At 42.0% G+C, this 21,406-nt stretch overlaps 2 protein-coding genes across 5 annotated transcripts in view; both read left to right on the forward strand.

Moving 5' to 3' along the window:
- The window catches only part of wnt4 (wingless-type MMTV integration site family, member 4), a 28,295-nt gene extending 21,194 nt beyond the window's left edge, over window positions 1-7,101 (forward strand). For all 4 annotated transcript variants that reach the window (XM_049021650.1, XM_049021651.1, XM_049021652.1 and 1 more), the window contains one exon: window positions 3,735-7,101. In XM_049021650.1, coding sequence (XP_048877607.1) covers window positions 3,735-4,202 — 468 coding nt within the window. In that variant the 3' untranslated portion in view covers window positions 4,203-7,101. The remainder of the gene's footprint in view (window positions 1-3,734) is intronic.
- Window positions 1-21,406, forward strand: part of ap5b1 (adaptor related protein complex 5 subunit beta 1) — a 135,310-nt gene that overhangs the window by 81,751 nt on the left and 32,153 nt on the right. The window lies entirely within an intron of this gene.

Below are 21,406 nucleotides of genomic sequence, written 5' to 3' on the forward strand. Positions count from 1 at the left end.
AAACAAACTGTATACTGTAGCAATGTTTAATTTGTTGAAAATAAACTGATTGTTTTATAATGAAATCAGCTTCAAGTAAATGTTTGCTGTTCACATTAATGCACAGATATACAGTTAAGGTCCGACTTATGAACCCCCTTTATGAAATCACACAAAACCTTTAATATTTCCATGTAAATGACCATAACAAAAACAGTTAATACTTGTATTGCTTCCAAAAGAACAAAGACAAAATATCCTCAAAGTTTGATTAAGAAATTCTATTTTCATGCTGAATTTTAATAAGAAAACTGAAAAATTACAAGGCTAAAATCTTAGCCCCCCCCCACCCCCCCCGTGATTTTTTTCTCTTTCAAGACAAACCTGACTATTCAATTAGCTTTAAAATCACACCTGAACGTTCAATTAACTTGCACACCACACCTGAGTAATCAATCAGCATTGAACTGAAGAAGCAATTTCATGCCCAAAAAAAATCAAATTAGTCTGGAACTCCGATAAGGAATAGTAGATGCTCATCGTGAGGGTGAAGGCTACACTGACATTTCCAAACGTTTCGCAGTGTCTAGGACAGCTGTACAGTATATCATTGCAAAGCACCAGAAGACGAAATTTCTTACAAACAAACCTGGGCGTAGCCAAAAGCGCAAGATTTCAAAAACTTTGGAGAGAAAAATAATCAGAGATGTCAACAAGGATCCTGGGTCTCTGGCAAAGTGACTGTTGCTGAGCTGGCCTCTTCTGGAGTTGATGCATCAAGGAAGACAGTTGTGAGAGCTCTTCAGTGTGAAGGACTTCGAGGTCACTGTCCAAGAAAAACTTCATTGCTGAAACAACAGCACACCAATGCCCGATTGAAGTTTGCCCATGAATATTTGAAACAACATAATAATGAGTTTTGATGAGACTAAACTTGAGCTATTTGGGCACAGCTCTTATTTGGAGAAGGAAGTGAGGCCTTCAACCTTAAAAATACAGCAGCCACTGTTAAACATAACGGTGGGAGCATCATGTTTTCAGGCTGTTGTACTCGTTTGTGATCATGGGGTCATGAAAAAAAGCAGTATTTTGACATTTTGAAGAATAATTTAAATAAACCTGCTGCAAGTCTTGTTTTAGGATGACTCTGGGTCTTTCAGCAAGATAATGACCCAAAGCATACCTCCAAGTGGGTCACAAACATCAAAATCAGGGTACTGGAGTGTCCCTCAGAGAGCGTGGATCTCAATCCCGTTGAAAAATCAATGTCCATGCTTGAAAACCATGCAATATGGATGAGCTGGAATGATTTGCCATGGAAGATTGGGCTTGTATACCTCAAGAGACTTGTACCAACCTAGTTAAGAACTACAGGGAGAGGTTGTTGTCAATTGTAAGACAGAGAGGCCACACTATTGACCGTTAAATGTCAGGGGGGCTAATAATTTTGATCTTGTCATTTTTCAGTTTTCTTGTTAAAATTCCGCACATCAATACAATATCAAATATCAATATAATCAAAGTTTGTGGATATTTTTGTCTTTGTTCTTTTGGAAGCAAAACAAGTATTAACAGTTTTTGTTATGGTACTTTCCATGGAAATATTAAGGGTTTTGTGTGATTTCATTAGGGGGGCTAATAATTCTGACTTTAACTGTACCTAATTTATCATACATACATACATACACAGGTGACCCAAAACATTATGACCACCGCCACATGTCGTGAATAACATTGGCAGTATTGTACAAATGGTATATGTCAAGGTCTGGGATATATTACACTGTAAGCTGACATTTGGTACTCATCGTCATGTGTTGAATGTAGTAGAAATGGGCAAGGATAAAAACGTGAATGACTTTGGTACAGGCCATATTGTTATTGGCAGATGACAGGTCAGAGCATCTCCAAAACAGCAAGGGTTGATGGGGTGCTCATGGTCAGCCATAGTGAGTAACTACTGAAAATAGCCAGAGGAGGGAAAAACAGTGATCTGCTGACAGGGTGTTGGGCGGCTAAGATTCATTGATGTGAGTGTCCTTTGTTGAAAGGGCCTACAATAGGCATGAAAGCATCAAAACTAGACCTAGAATCAATGGATGAAAGTCAACTGGTTAAATGAATCCTGTTTTCTGTTGCATCCTGTGAACTGCTATGTGCATGTGGAACATCTTTGGGATGCGTTGGACTGAGAAATCGAATCCACGGCTACGTAGCCCCCAACGCAGCAGGACTCCATTCACATTATTCCTATGATCATCATTAAAATTATCTGCAATTTGTGCCACTGTAGCCCTTCTGCTCGTTTGTGCCACATGGGGAAGCTTTCATTCACATCTCACATTGAAAAGTCTTAACTGCTCAACACCCTATCAGCATTTCATGGTGATATTCACCCCAGCTGACCTCACACACCCCACTAGCCTTGTCGTTTTCGAGATGCTCTGACCCAGTTGTCTAACCAGAATCATTTGGTCTTCATCGAAATCAAAATCACTGAGATCTTTATCCCTGCCCACTTCTTCTGCATTGAACATTTTGAGTACCGTATTTTAGCTTACTTCCTAAAATGTCCCAGACTTTGACACTCACTGTTTTTATGAGACACACAACATTATTATTCTGGGGGTGGTCATAATGTTTTGCATCAGTGTATGTGTGTGTATTTATATACATACACAGTGAGAAAATTAATGTATTTTGGGAAAATGACATAATTCCGCTCACTGATTGGGGAAAAGAAATGGCATTTCCTACAGAGAAGAACTGAAAATTACCTGGTTTAGATTACCTCTAAGACGATCATTTCTCCTTCGGAAAAAAATAGGAAAAAAAGAATTTAAAATCATTTTATGTAACACTTATACAGATCTTGGGTTACTTTTTGTCAGCAGTAGGTAATTTTATAACTTATTTGCTAATTGTCCAAATAAAGAATGGATAAGCTAATTAGGCTAAATGTTTTTATTCACTGTTTTTATCTAATGTTTTTTAATGTTATTTATCTTTTTAGTTTCTTAGACATCTTTCGTCAGTGACCACACAAAATACCATGATATGTCCTATTGCTAATTATTTAAAATTTAAGTTTCTTCCATCAAAGTCATACTTACAGAATGGGTTTGTAGTGTTCAGTGGTCTCCCAATTGAAATGTATCACAATTTTATTTTTTATGTCTGTAATCATATTATTTTACTTCATTAATTCATATACAGTCATATAGATCTTCACTAGAATGTAAATAGCACTTAAAATGAAGAGTTTTTATTTCCTGGAGGCCCTCAATTTCCTGCAGTGTTTCAAGAGCTGCAAACAGAAGGTGCAGGTTCACGGTTACTGGCACTAAACGCCATACAGCAGATATTTAGTTTTTTTTTGCGATATCATTAGTTTGCACTGACATTCTGAAGTCAGATAGTGGGAAGTGCAATTTGTTTTTCCCAGTGGTGGGCATGATTTTTGTCATTTAACTGAATTTGGTATTACTGACCTTATGGTGAACAAAAAATATTTCAATCAGTTCAAATACATCTCAAGAATCATAAGATAATTAAGATGCATCAAACTGTGTTGTGTAACAAATAAGCTTGCAAACACAAATAAACCCGGTGTAACCTCAAGATTATCATTGAGACTGACTTGCACGAGGAATTGCTGTTATGACAAAATAGATAAAAGGTTCTGTTTATTTTAATGGCAACATGCCGTAATGACTTGTTGGATTGTTGTGATATTGATTTCCTCTGGCATCCAGGCTATCTTGAACAACATGCTCGTGGAGTGCAAATGCCATGGGGTCTCAGGCTCCTGTGAGGTGAAGACTTGTTGGAGGGCTATGCCCCCTTTTCGCAAGGTGGGAAATGTGATCAAAGAGAAGTTTGATGGTGCAACTGAGGTGGAGCAGCGAAAGATTGGCACCACCAAAGTTTTGGTGCCCAAGAACTCCCAGTTTAAACCACACACAGAGGAGGATCTAGTCTATTTGGACTCTAGCCCAGATTTCTGCGACCGTGATGCCAAGAGTGGGGTTTTAGGCACAGCTGGCCGGTATTGCAACAAGACCTCCAAGGCCATTGATGGCTGTGAGCTGATGTGCTGTGGGCGTGGCTTCCAATCAGAAGAGGTGGAGGTAGTGGACAGGTGCAGTTGCAAATTCCATTGGTGCTGCTATGTGAAGTGTAAGCAGTGCCATAAGAAGGTGGAGATGCACAGTTGCCGGTGATCTTGATCAGTTCACAGCCATGTTTTTACACAGGACTAGGAAATTAAAATATTTAACAGCACAAAACAGCAGGTATTCATATATGCAATTTCAGATGACCATTGGAAAGAAATATAAACATAGAATTGATAGAAACAAACAAAAAAAAAATCTAATTTAAAGTCCCAAAGGATTTTTGTGATTGTTATTTTTGCCGGTTGATTCTTTGTTTTTGGTTGCTTTTTATTTTTGTATGTTTTTAACTTTTTATTTATTGTAACATGTATTAGGTGAGAATCCTGAAGTAGCATTGCTCCCAAAGACTGGATAGAGAGAGATTAAGTTTAGTAGCAAATGGGACCAAGGCCATAGTTTGGAATTTGGGCAGAGTTTGGGATTTGGGTAGGGGTAGACACACAAAGAGTATTTCTCCAGCGTTATTGATGGTGCTTTAGAATAATTTCATAGTAGCCAGATGTGCATTTCCATATTTCAACTGTATGTGGCCATTATCTAAAGTCCAAAGTTAATTTTTTATAGAAATCTTAAGTACCTGCTTAATGTATAACACACCCTGGACTATTATTATCTTGCATGTCCACATGGTTGGAACCAATCTACAGCTAATCCAGTGAGCATAGATCTACCTTTTAATAAGTATTCTTTTATGATAACAGGGTGGCTCCCAGTGTTTGTGTGGGTTAACACGTCAAGATGTGAAGAAATACTTATGAGAGTAGGTATATCTACACTGTCTGTGGAGTGTGATTGTTTATCTAAGGAATCCTTAGCAATGGACCGGCAGGGTGTCTCCTCTTTCTTACTCTGTGCTTCCTTAGATGGGCTCCAATCTTAGAATTAAAGTGAAGTTTACTTGCCAAAGAATATTTGAGTATGGAATTTAACTTGGTGCGAACTGTGCAGATGTTAGGGCAGACAGACTTGACTATACATAGAAAAATTATGTGAAAAAGAAAATATACACACACACAGTTCCTTGAAAATGTATTCATACCCATTTTGTCCTGTTACAACAGGGGTGTCAAACTCCAGTCCTGGGGGGCCGGAGCCCTGTGTAGCTTAGTTCTTCCCCAGTTCCACCACAAATGATTCAGCTGTAGAGCTGTGTGGTAATTAGCACAAGGAGTTGAATCAGGTGTGTTAAATGAGTGTAAACCAAAAATTGTGCAGGGTTCCAACCCTCCAGGACTGGAGTTTGACACCCCTGAATTACAACCACAAAGTTAATTGTATTTTATTGAGATTTTATTTGATAGACCACCACAAAGTAGTGCATAAAAGCGAAGTGGAAAGAATAGGATTACATGGTTTTCAAAAATTTTTACAAATAAAAATCTGAAAAGTGTGGCGTGCATTTGTATTCAGTCCCCTTGAGTCAATACTTAGTAGAACCACCTTTCACTGCAATTAAAGCTGCAAGTAATTTGGTGTATGTCTCTACCAGCTTTGCACATCTAGAGACTGCAATTTTAGCCTATTCTTCTTTGCAAAATAGCTCAAGGTCAGTTAGATTGGATGGAGAACAGCAATATTCAAGTCTTGCCACAGATTCTCAATGGGATTTAGGTCTGGACTTTGGATGGGTCATTCTAACACATGAATATGCTTTGATCTAAACCATTCCATTGTAGCTCTGGCTGTATGCTTAGAGTCATTGTCCTGCTGGAAGGTGAAGCTCCGCCACAGTCTCAAGTCATTTGTAGCCTCTAACAGGTTTTCTTTCAGGATTGCCCTGAATTTAGCTCCATCCGTCTTCCCATCAACTCTGACCAGCTTTCCTGTTCCTGCTGAAGAAAAGCACCTGCTGCCACCACCATGCTTCACAGTGGAGATGGTGTGTTCAGGGTGATGTGCAGTGTTAGTTTTCCGCCACATATCGCATTCTTATGGCTTTCTTTCAGCAATGGATTTCTTTTTGCCATTCTTCCATAAAGGCCAGATTTCTGGAATACATGACTACTAGTTTTCCTGTAGTCAGATACTCCCATTTGAGATGTGGATCTCTGCAGCTTCTCCAGAGTGACCATGGGCCTCTTGGCTGCTTCTTTGATTAGTGCTCTCCTTGCCCGGCCTGTCAGTATAGGTGGACAGCCATGTCTTGGTTGCTCGTTGAAGCAAATATCTAATTAGCCAATCATATGGCAACAGCAGTTGTGCCATACTCTTTCCATTTTTGGATGATAGATTGAACAGTGCTCTGTGTGATGTTCAAAGCTTGGGATATTTTCTTATAACCTAGGGTGACCAGATAATCCATGTCAACCCGGATACCTTGAGCTAGGACAAGATTTTTAACCTACCATTTCAATTAAAAGGACCTGGATTTCAGTTCTTGTTGCGTGCTGATTGGTCAGCCTCCTACAATCATGCACGTGTCACTAATGTTAATGAAAAACAGCTGGATGAGTCAAGGAAACAAACCAGTCAAAGCACAAGAAGAACTAAAAAATTTTGCCAGGTGCAGGAGCCTTTCAGTTTTAAGGTAGTTTGTAAAACCTGAAGTAGCTCAAGTTGTCCAGGATGAGATGGACTATCTGGTCACCCTATATAACCTAATCCAGCTTTAAACTTCTCCACAACTTTATCCCTGACCTGTCTGGTGTGTTCCTTGGACTTCATGATGCTGTTTGTTCACTATTGTTCTCTAACAAACCTTTACAAACATCTGTAATTATGTTGAGAATAAATTACACAGAGGTGGACTCTGTTTACTAATTAGGTTTCTTCCGAAGGCAATTGGTTGTATTGGATTTTATTTAAGGGTTCAGGGGGCTGAATTCAAATGATTTTTATTTTTAAAAATATTTGAAAACCATGTATCATTTTCTTTCCACTTCACGATTTTGCGCTACTTTATGTTGGTCTATCACATAAAATCCCAATAAAATACATTTAAGTTTGTGGTTGTAACATGACAAAATGTGGAAAAGTTCAAAGGGTATGACTACTTTTTCAAGGCATTGTATACACACACACACACACACACAACTAAACAGAAGCCTTAAATAAACACATGCACTATTAAACTTTAATCCCAACATGAGGACCTTAACCCCTACCCAGCCCTAACTTTAACCATAAGTAGCTAAACAAAATACAAGACTTTTGGCATTTGTAACTTTTTTGATTGTATTCACAATCCTGAAAAATGGCCCCCTCAATGTAATATATACCTAATTCACACACACACACAGAGTCATCCCTCCAGATTTACAAATCTGATATTCATGGTTTTGGTTATTTGCAAGATGAACAATTAAATGGGAATATTTTCCGAAAAACCACAGAAATTCATGGATGGCGCATGAGCCAGAATTGCTATACAAAGAACATTGAAAATGATTTGGTTTCCATAAAATCATATAATATGTAAGTATTACTGTTATTCAGTATTTGTTAGTACTGGTGCATGCTGTATCTTTAGTATTAAAAGTTATTTTTTTTGGTTTAAAAAAAAAACTGGGGATCTAATCATGGCTTGGGTATGTTGCACATCTGTGTCTCAGCAACCAGCCTCACTTAGCTGTCTGTGATTCTCACAGTTTTCAGTGCTGTTAAGTTAGCATTTTTAATAATGGGTCCAAGTATTTTCACATCTTCTTCCCCTAACCCAAATGTGAAGGACTGGCAATATGTGTGTATTTACACCGACTGGCCACTTTATTAGTTACCCCTGTTCAACTGCTCATTGAGGCAAATATCTAATTAGCCAATCATATGTCGGCAGCACAATGTATAAAATCATACAGGTCAGGAGCTTCAGTTAATATTCACCTCAAACACGAGAATTGGGAAGAAAGATGATTTAAGTAACTTTAAGTGGTTTTTGCTGTACATGGTTGTTGATGCTAGACGGGCTGTATGAGTATGTCAGAAACTGCTGATCTATGGGGATTTTCATCCACAACCATCTTTAGGGTTTCCAGATTGGGCCAAAAAAGAAAACAAACATCCAGTGACTGGTGGCAGCAGTAACATAAATAACCACTCGTTACAACCAAGATATGCAGAAGAATATCACTGAACACACAACATGTTGAACCTTGAAGCAGCAGAAGACCACATTGGGTGCTGCTCCTGTCAGCTACGAACAGGAAACTGAGACTACAGTGGGGACAGGCTCACCAAAATTGGCCAAAGGAAGATCAGAAAAAAAACTGCTGCCTGCTCAGATGAGTCATGATTTCCGCTGTGACATTCAAATGGTGGGATCAGAATTTGATGTAAACAACATAAAAGCATGGATACATCATGGTTTGTATCAAGAATTCAGATTGATGGTGGTGATGCAATGGTTTTCCTGGCAACTTTGGGCCAGTTGAGCATCATTTAAAAGCCATAGCCTACGTGATTATTGTTGCTGACCATGTCCATCTCTTTATGACCACAGTGTTTCCAGCTTCTAATGGGTACTCCCTGTAGGATAACGTACCATGTCACAAAACTATATACATATAACCGGCCCAAACCCCACCAAGCAAGCCTGAGGTGACAGTGGCAAGGAAAAACTCCCTCTGGCAGGAACCTTGAGAGGAACCTAGACTTGGAAGGGTACCCCATCTTCCTCTGGGCAATTGGGGAGCATGAAACTGTATTTACATTGACATTAATTTTAGTCCATATAGTTTTAAAAATCCCAGTTGGTTTCATGTAAATATCTCCAAGGAGTCCAGGTGAGGGTTCACACGGTGTAGTCGGCTCGGGATCAGCTCGGAAAAGAGAAGATGGAGGAGAGTTATTGCCCTACACCTAACCTAACCTCCAGCAGTACTAAAGTAACTTGTGGAAGCCAGGTTAAAAGAGAGACCTGGAAGGAAGCACAGACATGAGGGTTTCCAGGGGTTTTGGCATCAAGCCAACCTACCGTCCACAGCTTAAGTGATCGGCGAGAGTGGCAGGATGACAGCACCAATCCCCCCTTTCACTTCTAATCTCAAATGACCATGAACCTCCAGATTTCCCATTCACCTTAGAAAAGGGAGTTTTACTATCCAAAAGACTGTTTAAAGAGGTAAGTCTTAAGCCTTGACTTAAAAGCAGAGATTGTATCTGAGTTCCGAACACTAATTGGAAGTTTATTCCATAACTGTGGTGCTTTATGAGCAAATGCTCTTCCCCTAAAAGTAACATTCTTTATTCTGGGTATGAATAGAAAACCTGCATCTTGCGATCGAATCATATGATTCGGAATGTAGTTGCAAATAAGGTCACTCACATACTGCAGTGCAAGATCATTTACAGCTTCACAAGTTAAGAGTAGTATTTTGTAGTCAAAACGAAATCTAACTGGCAGCCAGTGTAATGAAGATAAAATAGGGTCATATTTTTGGTGAGGATTCTGGCTGCTGCATTCTGGACTAGCTGGAGTTTATTTAATGACCTATTTGGACCTATCTTTCATACATCTGATTCTCCTGTAGAAATGAGGTTAGTTGACTAGCTACAACTCTGTTATTCTGGAGATAAACGATAGAGGGGGCGGCATGGTGGTACAGTGGTTAGCACTGTTGCCTCCCACCTCTGGGACCTGAGTTCGAGTCTCCACCTGGGTCACATGTGTGCGGAGTTTGCATGTTCTCCCCATGTCGTCGTGGGATTTCCTATGGGTACTCCGGTTTCCCTCCACAGTCCAAAAACATGCTGAGGCTAATTAGAGTTACTAAATTGCCCATAGGGGTGCATGTATGAGTGAATGGTGTGTGAGTGTGCCCTGCGATGGGCTGGCCCCCCATCCTGGGTTGTTCCCTGCCTCATGCCCATTGCTTCCGGGATAGGCTCCAGACCCTCCCCCCCCCCCCCAACCCAGTAGGATAAGCGGTTTGGAAAATGGATGGATGGATAAATGATAGATTAGAGATTGGTCCTTAGTTTATAATTTCCAAGAGATTCAAGTTTGGCTTCTTCAATATAGGATTAATTACTGCTAGTTTAAGAGATTTTGGTAGACGGCCAATGCTGATGGAGAAGTTAACTATTGCTAGTAGTGGTTCAATCACTGTCGGGATCATCTCTTTGAATAATTTTGTTGGGATAGGGTCTAGCATACAAGTAGATGAATTGGAAGATAAAATTAAGGACGTCAGTTCTGACTGGTTAACCTCGGTAAATGGTGCAGTTACAGTATTAGCACATGCCGCGTTGAATGTAGTTATTGGAATATTCAAAATGTTCTGTCTAATTGAACATAGTTTTTGGTCAAAAACATTGCATAAAGTCAAAAATAACACGCGCACACTTTGAGTAGTAGTCTGGTTATTAGTCAGTTTGGACACCATATTAAATATGAATCTAGGATTATTTTTGTTTATTTCAATTAGTTGTGATAGAAACTCTGATTTACCGACACTAAGAGCCTTTTTATAGCTACCCATAGCCTCTTTCCATGCTAGTTCAAACAGCACTTTTGACGCCACTTACGTTCTAATTTCTGTGTCTCCTGTTTTAAAGTACGCAAGTGGTCATTATACCAAGGAGCAATTTTGTTTACTCTGATCTTTTTTATTTTTAACGGAGCAGTTTTATCTAGGGTGGAACTAAGCATAGATGCTGAACAATCTGTAATGCTATCAAGTTCAGCAGGATTCGACATTACTTTGGTCAAAAACGATAGCTCAGTGAGATTATCAATAAAGTAACTCCCTCTATGTAACATGATTGTATGTTTGGCATAAAAGCGAGTTAGGGAGTTAATATTTTGAGCAAGGTGAATATTGAACGTGATAAGATGATGGTCAGAGATAATACTGGTCTGAGACAGTAGAGTTACATTATCTATATCAAGACCAAACGATAGGATTAAACCAAAGGTATGACCACAGTTGTGGGTGGGCCCAATTACATTATGAATGATACCCACAGAGTCTAGTATATTAGTAAAGGCTATTGTCAGGGGATCTTGTCCGTTGTCTACATTAATATTAAAGTCTCCCACAATTATTCCTCTCTCAGTTGAAATAACTAGGTCTGAAAGGAATTCTGCAAATTCAGCTAAAAATTCATCTCAGACTAGTTTTTTGAATATGATGAGTTCACTGTACTCAAATGGCGTCCACAGTCACAATATCTCAATCCAATAAAACACCCATGGTATGTGGTGTAACAGAAAATTTAAATGTGTGCTGTTATCATATCAGCATGGACCAAAGTCTTTAAGAATGTTTCAAGTACCTTATTAAATCTATGCCACAAATAAGAAGGGGGTCCAACGTAGTACTAGGAAGGTGTACCTAAGTGGTCAGTGAGTGTGTGTGTGTGTGTATATATATATATATAGCCCTTAAAGTGGCCATATATATATAGTCAGTTGGGGATGCCATCCCAAGGGTTCCCAAAATCCCCAGGAAGATGACGCCCGCAGCCGGGGTGGAGTCCCCTACTCCACCCCCCAGTGATTCCTGCACCGGTGGTCGAGGCTCCGTCCTTCTCGGTTCCTAATCTGCCTGTTCCTCTGTTGCCTGACCTGCCTGTTCCTGTGCTGCTGGGCCCGCTAGTTCTGTCTGCTGCTCCGCCCTTTCCTGAGGCGCCTGCTCTGCCCATCCCGGCTTTGTCCGTTCCGAAGTCCCAGCTGCGCCCACGCCTCCTGTACCGCCCAAGGTCCCGGCGCCTCCACCTCCTGTGGTTTCTGCAGTGCTGCCGCCCTGAAGGGCTCCAGTCCCAACGGCTGATGCGCTGCCCACAGAGGCTCCAGCTCCGCCCGCGCCTGATGTTCCTGTCCCAGCTCTCTTGACCCAAATCCCTGAGGTGGTCCCGGGCTTTCTGAACACCGCTCCTTCCCCTATGGGGACTCGAGTGGGACCCCTCAGATTTCCCTGATGGCCCTAATGGACCCTTTGGATGAATCACCCCAGCCATCACACCAGCGTGGTGGATTCCAGTTGGGGCTCCACCTTTCGGTGTCCTGACGGAGGAGAGAACACAAACGCAGGGGTTGCGTCCTGCCCGCCCTGCCCCCTGGCTCACCGTTGGTTCCCCGAGCTCCTGTTCAGCGTTCGCCTGCAGACCCTCCAACTTCCGCTCGGCTGTCGCCTGCGGTCCCCCTGGCTTCTACTTGGCGGTCGCCTGCGGTTGCGCCTGTGGTGCCTCCTCAGCCACTTGTGGTTCTGACTCAAGGCCCTCGTCGGTCGCTGGCGAGCCTCCCCACTCTGACTCCTAGGTCACTTGCGCCTTCGCCGGCTGCAGTGTCCCCTTTGCCTGCGGTAGCTCCTGCTCCCTTCTCCCCTTCGCCAGTCACCCCTTTGTCACCTGTCCCCCCGCCTAACTCATCGGCCACTCTGACGCTCCCTCCTGCTCCCTCCTTGCGTCTTCCGAGGGTAACTTCGCCACCATCCTTGTGGTCGCCTGCTGCTCCTGCAGCCTCCGCCTTCCGTCTGCCAGGGTCCCCTCATGCTCTCTGTTGTCCTCCGTCCTTTCCCTTTTGGCCTCCTTATTTTGTCCCTCCTGCCTCTGCTCCTTGTCCCTCTGTTCACTCCTGGTCCTTTTGTTTCTCTGTTCTCTGTGCCCTCTGTGTCTCTTTCCCTGGTCTGCCCATCTGCGTTCCCTGTTTTGTTTCATGTGTTGTCTTACTTCCTGTCCCTGTGCCTGTTCTGTGTGTCCGTTCTGTTTCCGGTCTCCCGTTAAGGTTCTTGCTTTTGTCTTCCAGGTCCCGTGTTCCCAGTTTCGTCTCGTCCGTCACCTCCCTTGAGACGCGCCCAGAGTGCGTGCCTTGGGGGGGTTCATTCATTACCTGCTTGTACGATCCTCCTGTGCCATGTCCCCTCATTTAACACGTGTGCAATCCCGATTGTGGCCAGCTGTTTCCTGTTATTTTGATATGTCCTGTGTATATACATCCACGTTTAGTCTGTCTCCCAAGATCCGTCATTAAAGTCTCGCTGTGTAGCACTATTTGTCGTTGCCTGTCCCATGTCCCTGCACCCTTTTCCCATTAAATCCCGTATTCCCCAGACTTACGCATCCCTCTCCTGCTTCCCCATCCCACGCACTGTGCCTGAACGTGACACATATGAAATTGATGAACTTTTATGATTCCATTAAAGTCAATTGCTTATATTATTTAGAAAAAAATGGGAAAGTTGTGATTTCATCATGTCTGATTCAGCTGAAACAATTTTTAAAGAAGCATCCAGGAATCCATAGGGATTACAATGAAATAAAGGCCACATGGCATCCTGTCCCTGACTTTTCTCTCTAATTCTATCCACATTATTTTTTCAGTGGTCTGTCTCCAAAGAGCTTACCCTATCCTTAGGCAATCGCAGACAAAACGTGAGGTAATTGTGCTACTGAAAACCATTAAAGGGCATTGCTGTTTCAATAGCTGAAATTATCTCTTGGAGGACAAACCCTTATAATGCCATTGCAGGCTGTGTTTGTTGGTCGGGATGCCATTCCTGAGAACGTAACTTTATAAACATGTTTTAGCAAGACTTAAAAAAATGTAGTTACTATGGATTTTACTGAGAGATTGCATTAAACTGACATTTCAAAGAAATCCCCACCACTAACAAAAGTGTAGCAGTAATGCGGCTACTTAGGAAGTTGGTCAATATACTTGCTTTCAAATATATCTAGAAGATTGTACCATTAAACACGTTTTTTTTATTTCATTTGCGTCCAAATAGATTTATCAAATTTCCAGTTACTTTAGTTGAGAGAAACATTAATACAGTAAACCTGTAGAGAAAACCCACTATACGGTACCCTACCTTAATGAAAAATGTATTCTGGAAGTCAATGAATTTACTTAAAATTGTAATGAATAAGTAATAGTATGTTGTACTGTAGTCCAACATTTCCAGGACAGTGGGTTTGAGTCTCCGCCCTGGCTCCATCTGTGTGGAGTTTGCATGATTTCCTGTGTCATCGTGAGGTTTCGTTTGAATTCGGTTCTGCAATGTCCCACCACAGTCCAAAAACAGGTTGAGGTGAACTGGAGTTGTCAATATGAGATGTGAATATGAGTATGAATAGTGTGTGTGTGTCTTGCAGTGGGTTGGCGTCCCATCCTGGGATATTCCCTGCTTTGCGTTCGTAGTTTCCCAGATAGGCTCCAGACCCCCACACTCCTACATAGGACAAGTGGGTCTAGAAAATGGATGGATGCAGCCTCATACCTCCAGGACTACCAGTTCAGTTGGCACCCCCAGCTCTGCGTGTAGAATTTCCATGCTCTGCTTGTACTTGTGTTGATCTCCTCCTTCCCCATGTGCCCTGCAGTGGAAAGGAATCTCATTGAACCTGCTCATGTGCTCACCTGGGTCAAAGAGATAAGGGAGGAAAAGGAGAAGGAAGGGTTAACCATGGACTGGAGGGTTATTCCCATTCCTTGCTTATAATATGGAAAATAAGTTTTTATTCCAAAATGTTCAGCTCTATTTCACAAGCCAGCTTCAAACTGTAGATCTCCACCAACATACTTCTCATATTAAAAGAAAACAAGTTACAAAAAAATGACCCAGATGTTTCTTATTTGTGATGACAGCTCCAGTTCTTCTTTCTTTTGTGGACCACTGAGTTGTGTAACAAGATAGAAGCCTATTCATTGCCATGTGTAAAGAGCATAGACTTAAATGCTAATAAATACTGATAATGCATGAACATTAAATACCATGGTGTTTGTGTGTGAACTGTGGTCCATAACAAAGTGAACCTTATTCCTCACACTTAGGCTTATCTAAAAACATGGGAGACAGTCAAAACACACAGTATCAGAGTGCTTTTCAGCCTCTTAGCTATATAAAATATATACATCTTCATGGAGATAATCCCTGGATAGTCTTTTGTCATTATTATTTATTATGGAGTGAAGCAAAAGAAGAAATAGTTTTAAACACAATTTGTAAGTATACAGTCTCAGGTTTCAGTGTAGAAAAATCAATTATAAAACACTCAAATGGATGAATTAATTAGTAAATACTAAAATTATGTTGGCAATACAAATAGAAGCAAGAGATCAATTGTAAAACTGGAGGTAACAACAAAAACCTATTTATTGTCCTATAGGAAGATAGCTTCAAACCCCCAATAAATGAAGCATAATATTATAATGGTATAATATAACAGTTAAAAGTGACTGTTACCTTTAGCATATGATACATTGCACCATCTTATATCACCCTATATAAAAACCTGAAAGTTCTGTTGTGGACTATTATCTGGCAGAGGAAGGTACTTAATGGTTCTTGATGGTTCGTATATACCTGTGGTGTTCTTTAGTAATATAATCGATACTTTTACTGATCCCCGTGGTGAAATTGTCATTACGCCTCCCTCGACTTTCTCTTTTTTGTAGAATAAGTTGCCCACGAAGGGCAGCCACCCGTAGCAACGCCCAGGGAGCTGGGGGTTAAGGGCCTTATTGGAAACACACTGATGAACCAAAACATTATGACCACCTCTATCTGAAACAAAAATGTTGACTATCTAGTAAAAACAGTACATGCCAAGGTCTGAAATATATTAGACGGTAAGGTAGCATTTAGTACTCGTAATCGACATGTTGAGTGTAGAAGAATTGGGCAGGGATAAAGATCTGAGTCACTTTGACGGGGGCCAGAAGACTGCATCAGAACATGTATGTACTCACCAAAGTATGTACATTTGGTGATGCTCTGACAGTCATCTGGCTATAACTGGCACCTATCAAAGTCACTCAGATTTTTATCCCTATTGTCCCTGTTGTAATTTTGGCACATTTTTTAATGGTCTTTGGATCGGCATTCAAATTTAAGTAGTACGAATTTCAGGCAGGATAATGAAGATACAATTTATTTCATGTAGGTTACCTGCTAATGGTTGGAGGCAGTGAATTAGCTCAAAAACTTCAGTTATAGACCTACAACTCCCCCTACTGTGGAAAATTTATTCTTTAGCCCCACAATCACTAGCACAAACAGAATTCTCCTGCCTGATACTACAGTTTTTGTAGAATGCTTTGGCACACTTCTCAAATGACAATTAATATTTGCAAAAACAAGAGTAACCCTCACACCATAGTGTTGCTTATGCACAGCAAAACTTCATTTCTCATTACATCACACAAATTTCTAATTGTTTTAGTACATATATGCAAATGGTTTAGTACGAATTTCATTATTTGGCACAATTTTTGGTCATTAGTCTTGTTGGTCAAACTTAAATTATGTAGCTTCCTACTGTAATATTATTACACCCAAAACTATATATATATTTATTTACGATCATCATATTAGTCACCACATGCAAAACTGTTGAGCAAGTGTTCAAAATGATTTAAAAATATATTCCATAAATTGCAATGATACTGTGACGCACAGCAGGGACAGAGGAGGTAGACCCCGTAATGTGGGAGCGAAGTGGTTTAATGATGAAACGATAATATACACAGTTATAAGGGAGATCCAGAATCGTGGTCGAAGGGCAGGCAAGAGGTCGGTAGCCGGGAGAGTCAGTCCTACGAGGAGAGACGGGACGGGATGACGAGAGGAAGGGAGGGACGACGTGGATGGGGCAGGCAGGCAGGAGGCCGGTCGATGGAGCAGGCGTGATAGGCAGGGTAGGCAGGACAGCAGGGTAGGACAGAGCAGGCAGGACAATCGGGGAGAACAAAAGACAAGTAAGGCAGTAAGCCTGTGTGGGCGTGACAGTACCCCCCCCCCCCCGACAGCATCCTCCTGAAAGCCGAGATAGGCAATGCGGACAACCCCGCGGCTAGGGAGCAGGTTTGGAGGGATGCTGAATGTGGAAGTCTGTCACCAGAGTGGGGTCTATGATGTCCAATGCGAATACCCATGAGCGTTCTTCAGGGCCAAACCCCTCCCAGTCCACCAAATACTGCAATTGTCCTGCTCAACAACAGGAGTCCAGGAGGGCTCGTGCCCGGTACACGCGGGATCCATCCTGCAGGGTGCAAGGCGGAGGTACCGCTGCGTCAGTAGAGGGGTGTGTGGAATTATAACACAAAGGCTTCAGGAGGGAAGCGTGGAATGTGGGACAGATTAAATAAACTTTGGGTAGTTGTAACCAGAAGGAATCGGGTTCCACGCGTTTGATGATCCTGAAAGGTCCAATAAAGCGGGCCGACAACTTATGGCAGGATGAGAGTTTGAGGTTACGGGTCAAGAGTCATACCTGTTGGCCCACCTGATACAGAGGAGTGGGGCATCAGTGTTTATCAGCCTGGACCTTCTGTTTTGAAGATTGTCTGGAGAGGGCGAGCTGGGTTTGACGCCACATCTCTCGGGCCCCCTGGAACCATTCCTCCACTCGAGGGACATCACTAGTAGGGGAAGAGCTGTGGATGAAATCCAAGTACGCATTGGAATGGTGAGAGGTTACTGACCGGGTTTATTCGGGTGTTGAGGGCATACTCAGCCCATAGAAGGTGAGTCGCCCATTCGGTAGTTCTATCCTTGCAGAGGAGCCTCAATGCTTTGGAGATTTCCTGGTTGGTCCTCTCTGCCAAGCCGTTGGATTGGGGATGGCAGGCTGACGTGAGGCTGAGGGAGATGTTTAACTTGGTGCAGAAGGAGCGAAACACCTCTGAGGAGAACTGAGGCCCACTGTCAGATGCTACATCTTCTGGGATACCATAATATCGGAATACCCAGGTCAGTAGTAACTCAGCCAATTCTGCTGCATTAAGAAGTTTAGGAAGAGCAATCAACCGACACATTTTGGAAAAACGATCGACTATGGTGAGTATCACGGTATTGCCCTTTGAGAGGGGAAGATCAGTTATGAAGTCCTGTAAATCCTCTACTAGCCTCGTAGACCCAATTCCTATAAAATCTTCAAGGAAATTGCACCGCAGATTAGCGCTAACCTGTTAAATGTGTTAAATTCATCTCTTAGGCTTGGATATATTCCAAAACCTTTTAAAATGGCTGTTATTAGACCTGTCCTAAAGAAACCAAATCATGAACCTAGTGTTTTAGGAAATTATAGACCTATCTTCCTTTCATTTCAAAGATCATGGAAAAGGTTGTAGTTCATCAGTATACATACTATCTCTTGGTAACAGGTGTTGGGTTTCGTTGTTATGCAGATGATACACAGTTGTGTATATCTGTTAGAAATCTTGGTCTTCTAGTTGATTCAGATCTAAGTTTTGATGCTCACATAAGAAGTATTTCTAGAACTGCGTTTTATCATTAACGGAATATAGCCAAGCTTTGGAAGATGCTCTCATTTCATGATGCAGAAAAATTAACACATGCCTTTGTAACTTCCAGACTGGACTACTGTAATGCCCTCCTTTCTAGTTGCCTGTCTGGATCCTTACATAAACTTCAACTGGTACAGAATGCAGCAGCCAGAATTCTCACAAACACTAAAAAATTTGATCGCATTACGGCCTTATCATCCCTTCATTGGCTACCAGTTAAATCTCGGATTGACAATAAAATACTGCTGTTAACCTATAAAGCACTGAATGGCTTTGCACCAGAATACCATAATGATCTGCTGACCTCATACAACCCTCCGCGTTTGCTTTGTTCTCAAGGCGCAGGATGTGCCAGGCTCAGGTTTCAGGCTAACTCACAATATTCAAGTCTAGACTAAAAACACACCGGTTTAGTTTAACTTATAGGGACACTAGCTGCCTATACTGTGAGGTGTGGAGCTGTGTGAGGATAGGTGCAATTGGCTTTGGATAAACTGAACTGTCAGTGCTGTCACTCTAGCTTCACAATCCCTTGTGGAATTGGAGTGCTGATATTTCAGGGACTCCCCATACCTGCATTCCCACTTGCCTCTCCCTCCTACTTATGCTGCCGTAGCCATATCTGCCGGAGCTTGCACTTTGCACTTCATATTGCACTCACCTAGCTGTTAGCACTGCCTATAGCCTTCCCTACTTTGACTAATTGCACATTTTATTTCCCCTACTCCTCCTGGGGTGTGCTGCCTGGAGACCTCAATCTATCAAGATATCCAGCACACCCTGCTACATGTGATGTCTCCTCTACCCATGGCGTCCTTGCATCCAGCTCGCCATTCTGCCTGTGTCATCTTCCATGTATGACCAGCTGCCTTACTACTGGTTGCGTGGCAAGTGGAAGGAGAATCGGCACCGGCTTATCATCACCTCCCTGCTCCCCAGTTATGTCTCAAATCTTATGATTTGGACAGTGTGACTTGGCACTTAACCATCTCTCCTATTTGATTCTCCCTGCCGGTCCCTGGAGGTTGAGCTCCCCCTTTGAGTCTGGTCCCTCCCAAGGTTTCTTCCTCCTAGGGAGTTTTTCCTTGCCACTGTCGCCCATGGCTTACTCACTGGGGGCTTTGGGTGGGGATGCTGTAAAGCACTTTGAGACAATGTAATGTTGTGATAATGCACTATACAAAAATACATTTGTTGTTGTTGTTGTTTAAGCTGCCCTATAGTGCGCTCTACCACTGCCTGAGCCCGAGAATGGGCATAATTATAATGCCACTCTTGCTCATTTTGTGGGTTTGCGAGCTTCGTGAGAAGCCATGACTTCAGTGGGTACTCCCTGTCCGCTAAGGAACTGTAAAATGGTTAAATCAAACAAAGCTTACAATATTGGGCCAAATTATAAAATGGGAAAAATCTTCTTACTCAGCAGTCAGCCATCATGTACCACCCCATTTTGAAGTTTGTTTCCAACACTACTGTTTCTGAGAATGAACGAATCATGGGTTGAGCCAGGTCATCTAGCCACAACATTAATGAAGGGTGACAAGCGGATTATGCCGTCCCATACAGCCGGCATGGCATGACTTAGTGTTGACTGAGAAATACCTGATCAGTCCACAAGTCCTCGCTGAAAAGCACCTGTGGCTAAGAACTCAAGAGTGGACAGAACTTGTAAAGGAACAGGTATTCCTCATGGTCTGCCTTTGTAATGCTGGCCCCAGTTCAGCACACAGCTCCAAAAGGATTGCTCCTGGAAATACGAGTCATCTTAGAAGTCAGTCATCATCATGGACCAAGAAATCACTATGATCCCTGAATACGCGCTCTCTTCTAATTCTTCCATAAGCTACGTCTTCCAATAACACAAGAGCTGACATGGTAGTTGTAATAGTTCGGTCATTTTATTGTCACAAATTGATTAAAACTCAGGTGCCGTACATTTGTAAACAACATACAATTAATGTCGGTGTATTGGATAAAGTCAATGTCATGATTGTGAGTTTAAAAAGGGAAACCAGAGTAGCAATGACTTGCCACTGGGTGCTGTCCGTTTACAAAACCGAGCAGAAACGTGCGTATGCTGTGTCCGGAGCTGTCGTGAGAATGTGCATAGTGGTGCACCAAGTTTTCGTTTTTATGCATCTCGACGTGAGCATGGAAATGGATGCACGCAACATTTTCGTGCATATGCACTATTTATACGAGGCCCCAGGTCCGGTTGTTCACCAGTTCATTCGGAGGTTCAGGTCTTTTCGCTCACCAGGTATTTTCGTTCGCTCATTTGTTAGTTGTTCTTGGTTTACCAATTCACCAGTTCATTTGGTTCACATCGTTCACTGAATCTTCTGGTTCTCTGACTCTATGGACCCTGCACTAATTATGTACTGCAGTGACATCTATTGGCCAGAATAAGTATTGCCACGAGTGAGGACCGGTTTGTACGGCACAATATTAACTAATAAAACTTGTAATTATTAACGTGTTAATATTCTTTATATTTATTTGTAGCCTATAGTAATAAAAAATAAAACTGTTGGTGCTATACAATAATCAGATTTAAATATATAGCCTGCCATAGCGTGTCTATATTTCCGTGGTAATTGTAATAGGCTAAATTATTTTTATGATAAATACACGTGTAAACGGTTTATATATATAAACCGGTCTGGGTTTTTTTTTTTTGCTTTGTAGAACCAGGGAGCTGCAGAAATTATGAATAAACACATTAAACACATGGGTTAGCCAGCAACTCATATTGAGTAGATCCCACACATGTTCAATTGGAGAAAGATTGGGGGACCTGGCTGGCCTTGGAAGGACCTCAATGTGACACAGGCAGTCTATAAACACATGTGCCGCTTGTGGATGGGTGTTGTCTTGTTGAAAGACTGTGCCAGGGTGCTGTGGAAGGTCTCTGCCAATTCGGACCACTACCATGGAGTGTTTCCCAGATCAGGATAGGCAGGTAGAACATGGATACATGACTGAACTCCAGGTTCTGTGATTCACACTGGGAAACTTATTTCCAAACCTCTAACATTTAACATACACACCATACATAATT

This window comes from Brienomyrus brachyistius, chromosome 8 (genome assembly GCF_023856365.1).
Source record: "Brienomyrus brachyistius isolate T26 chromosome 8, BBRACH_0.4, whole genome shotgun sequence".
In the NCBI taxonomy this organism is placed as follows: Eukaryota; Metazoa; Chordata; class Actinopteri; order Osteoglossiformes; family Mormyridae; genus Brienomyrus; species Brienomyrus brachyistius.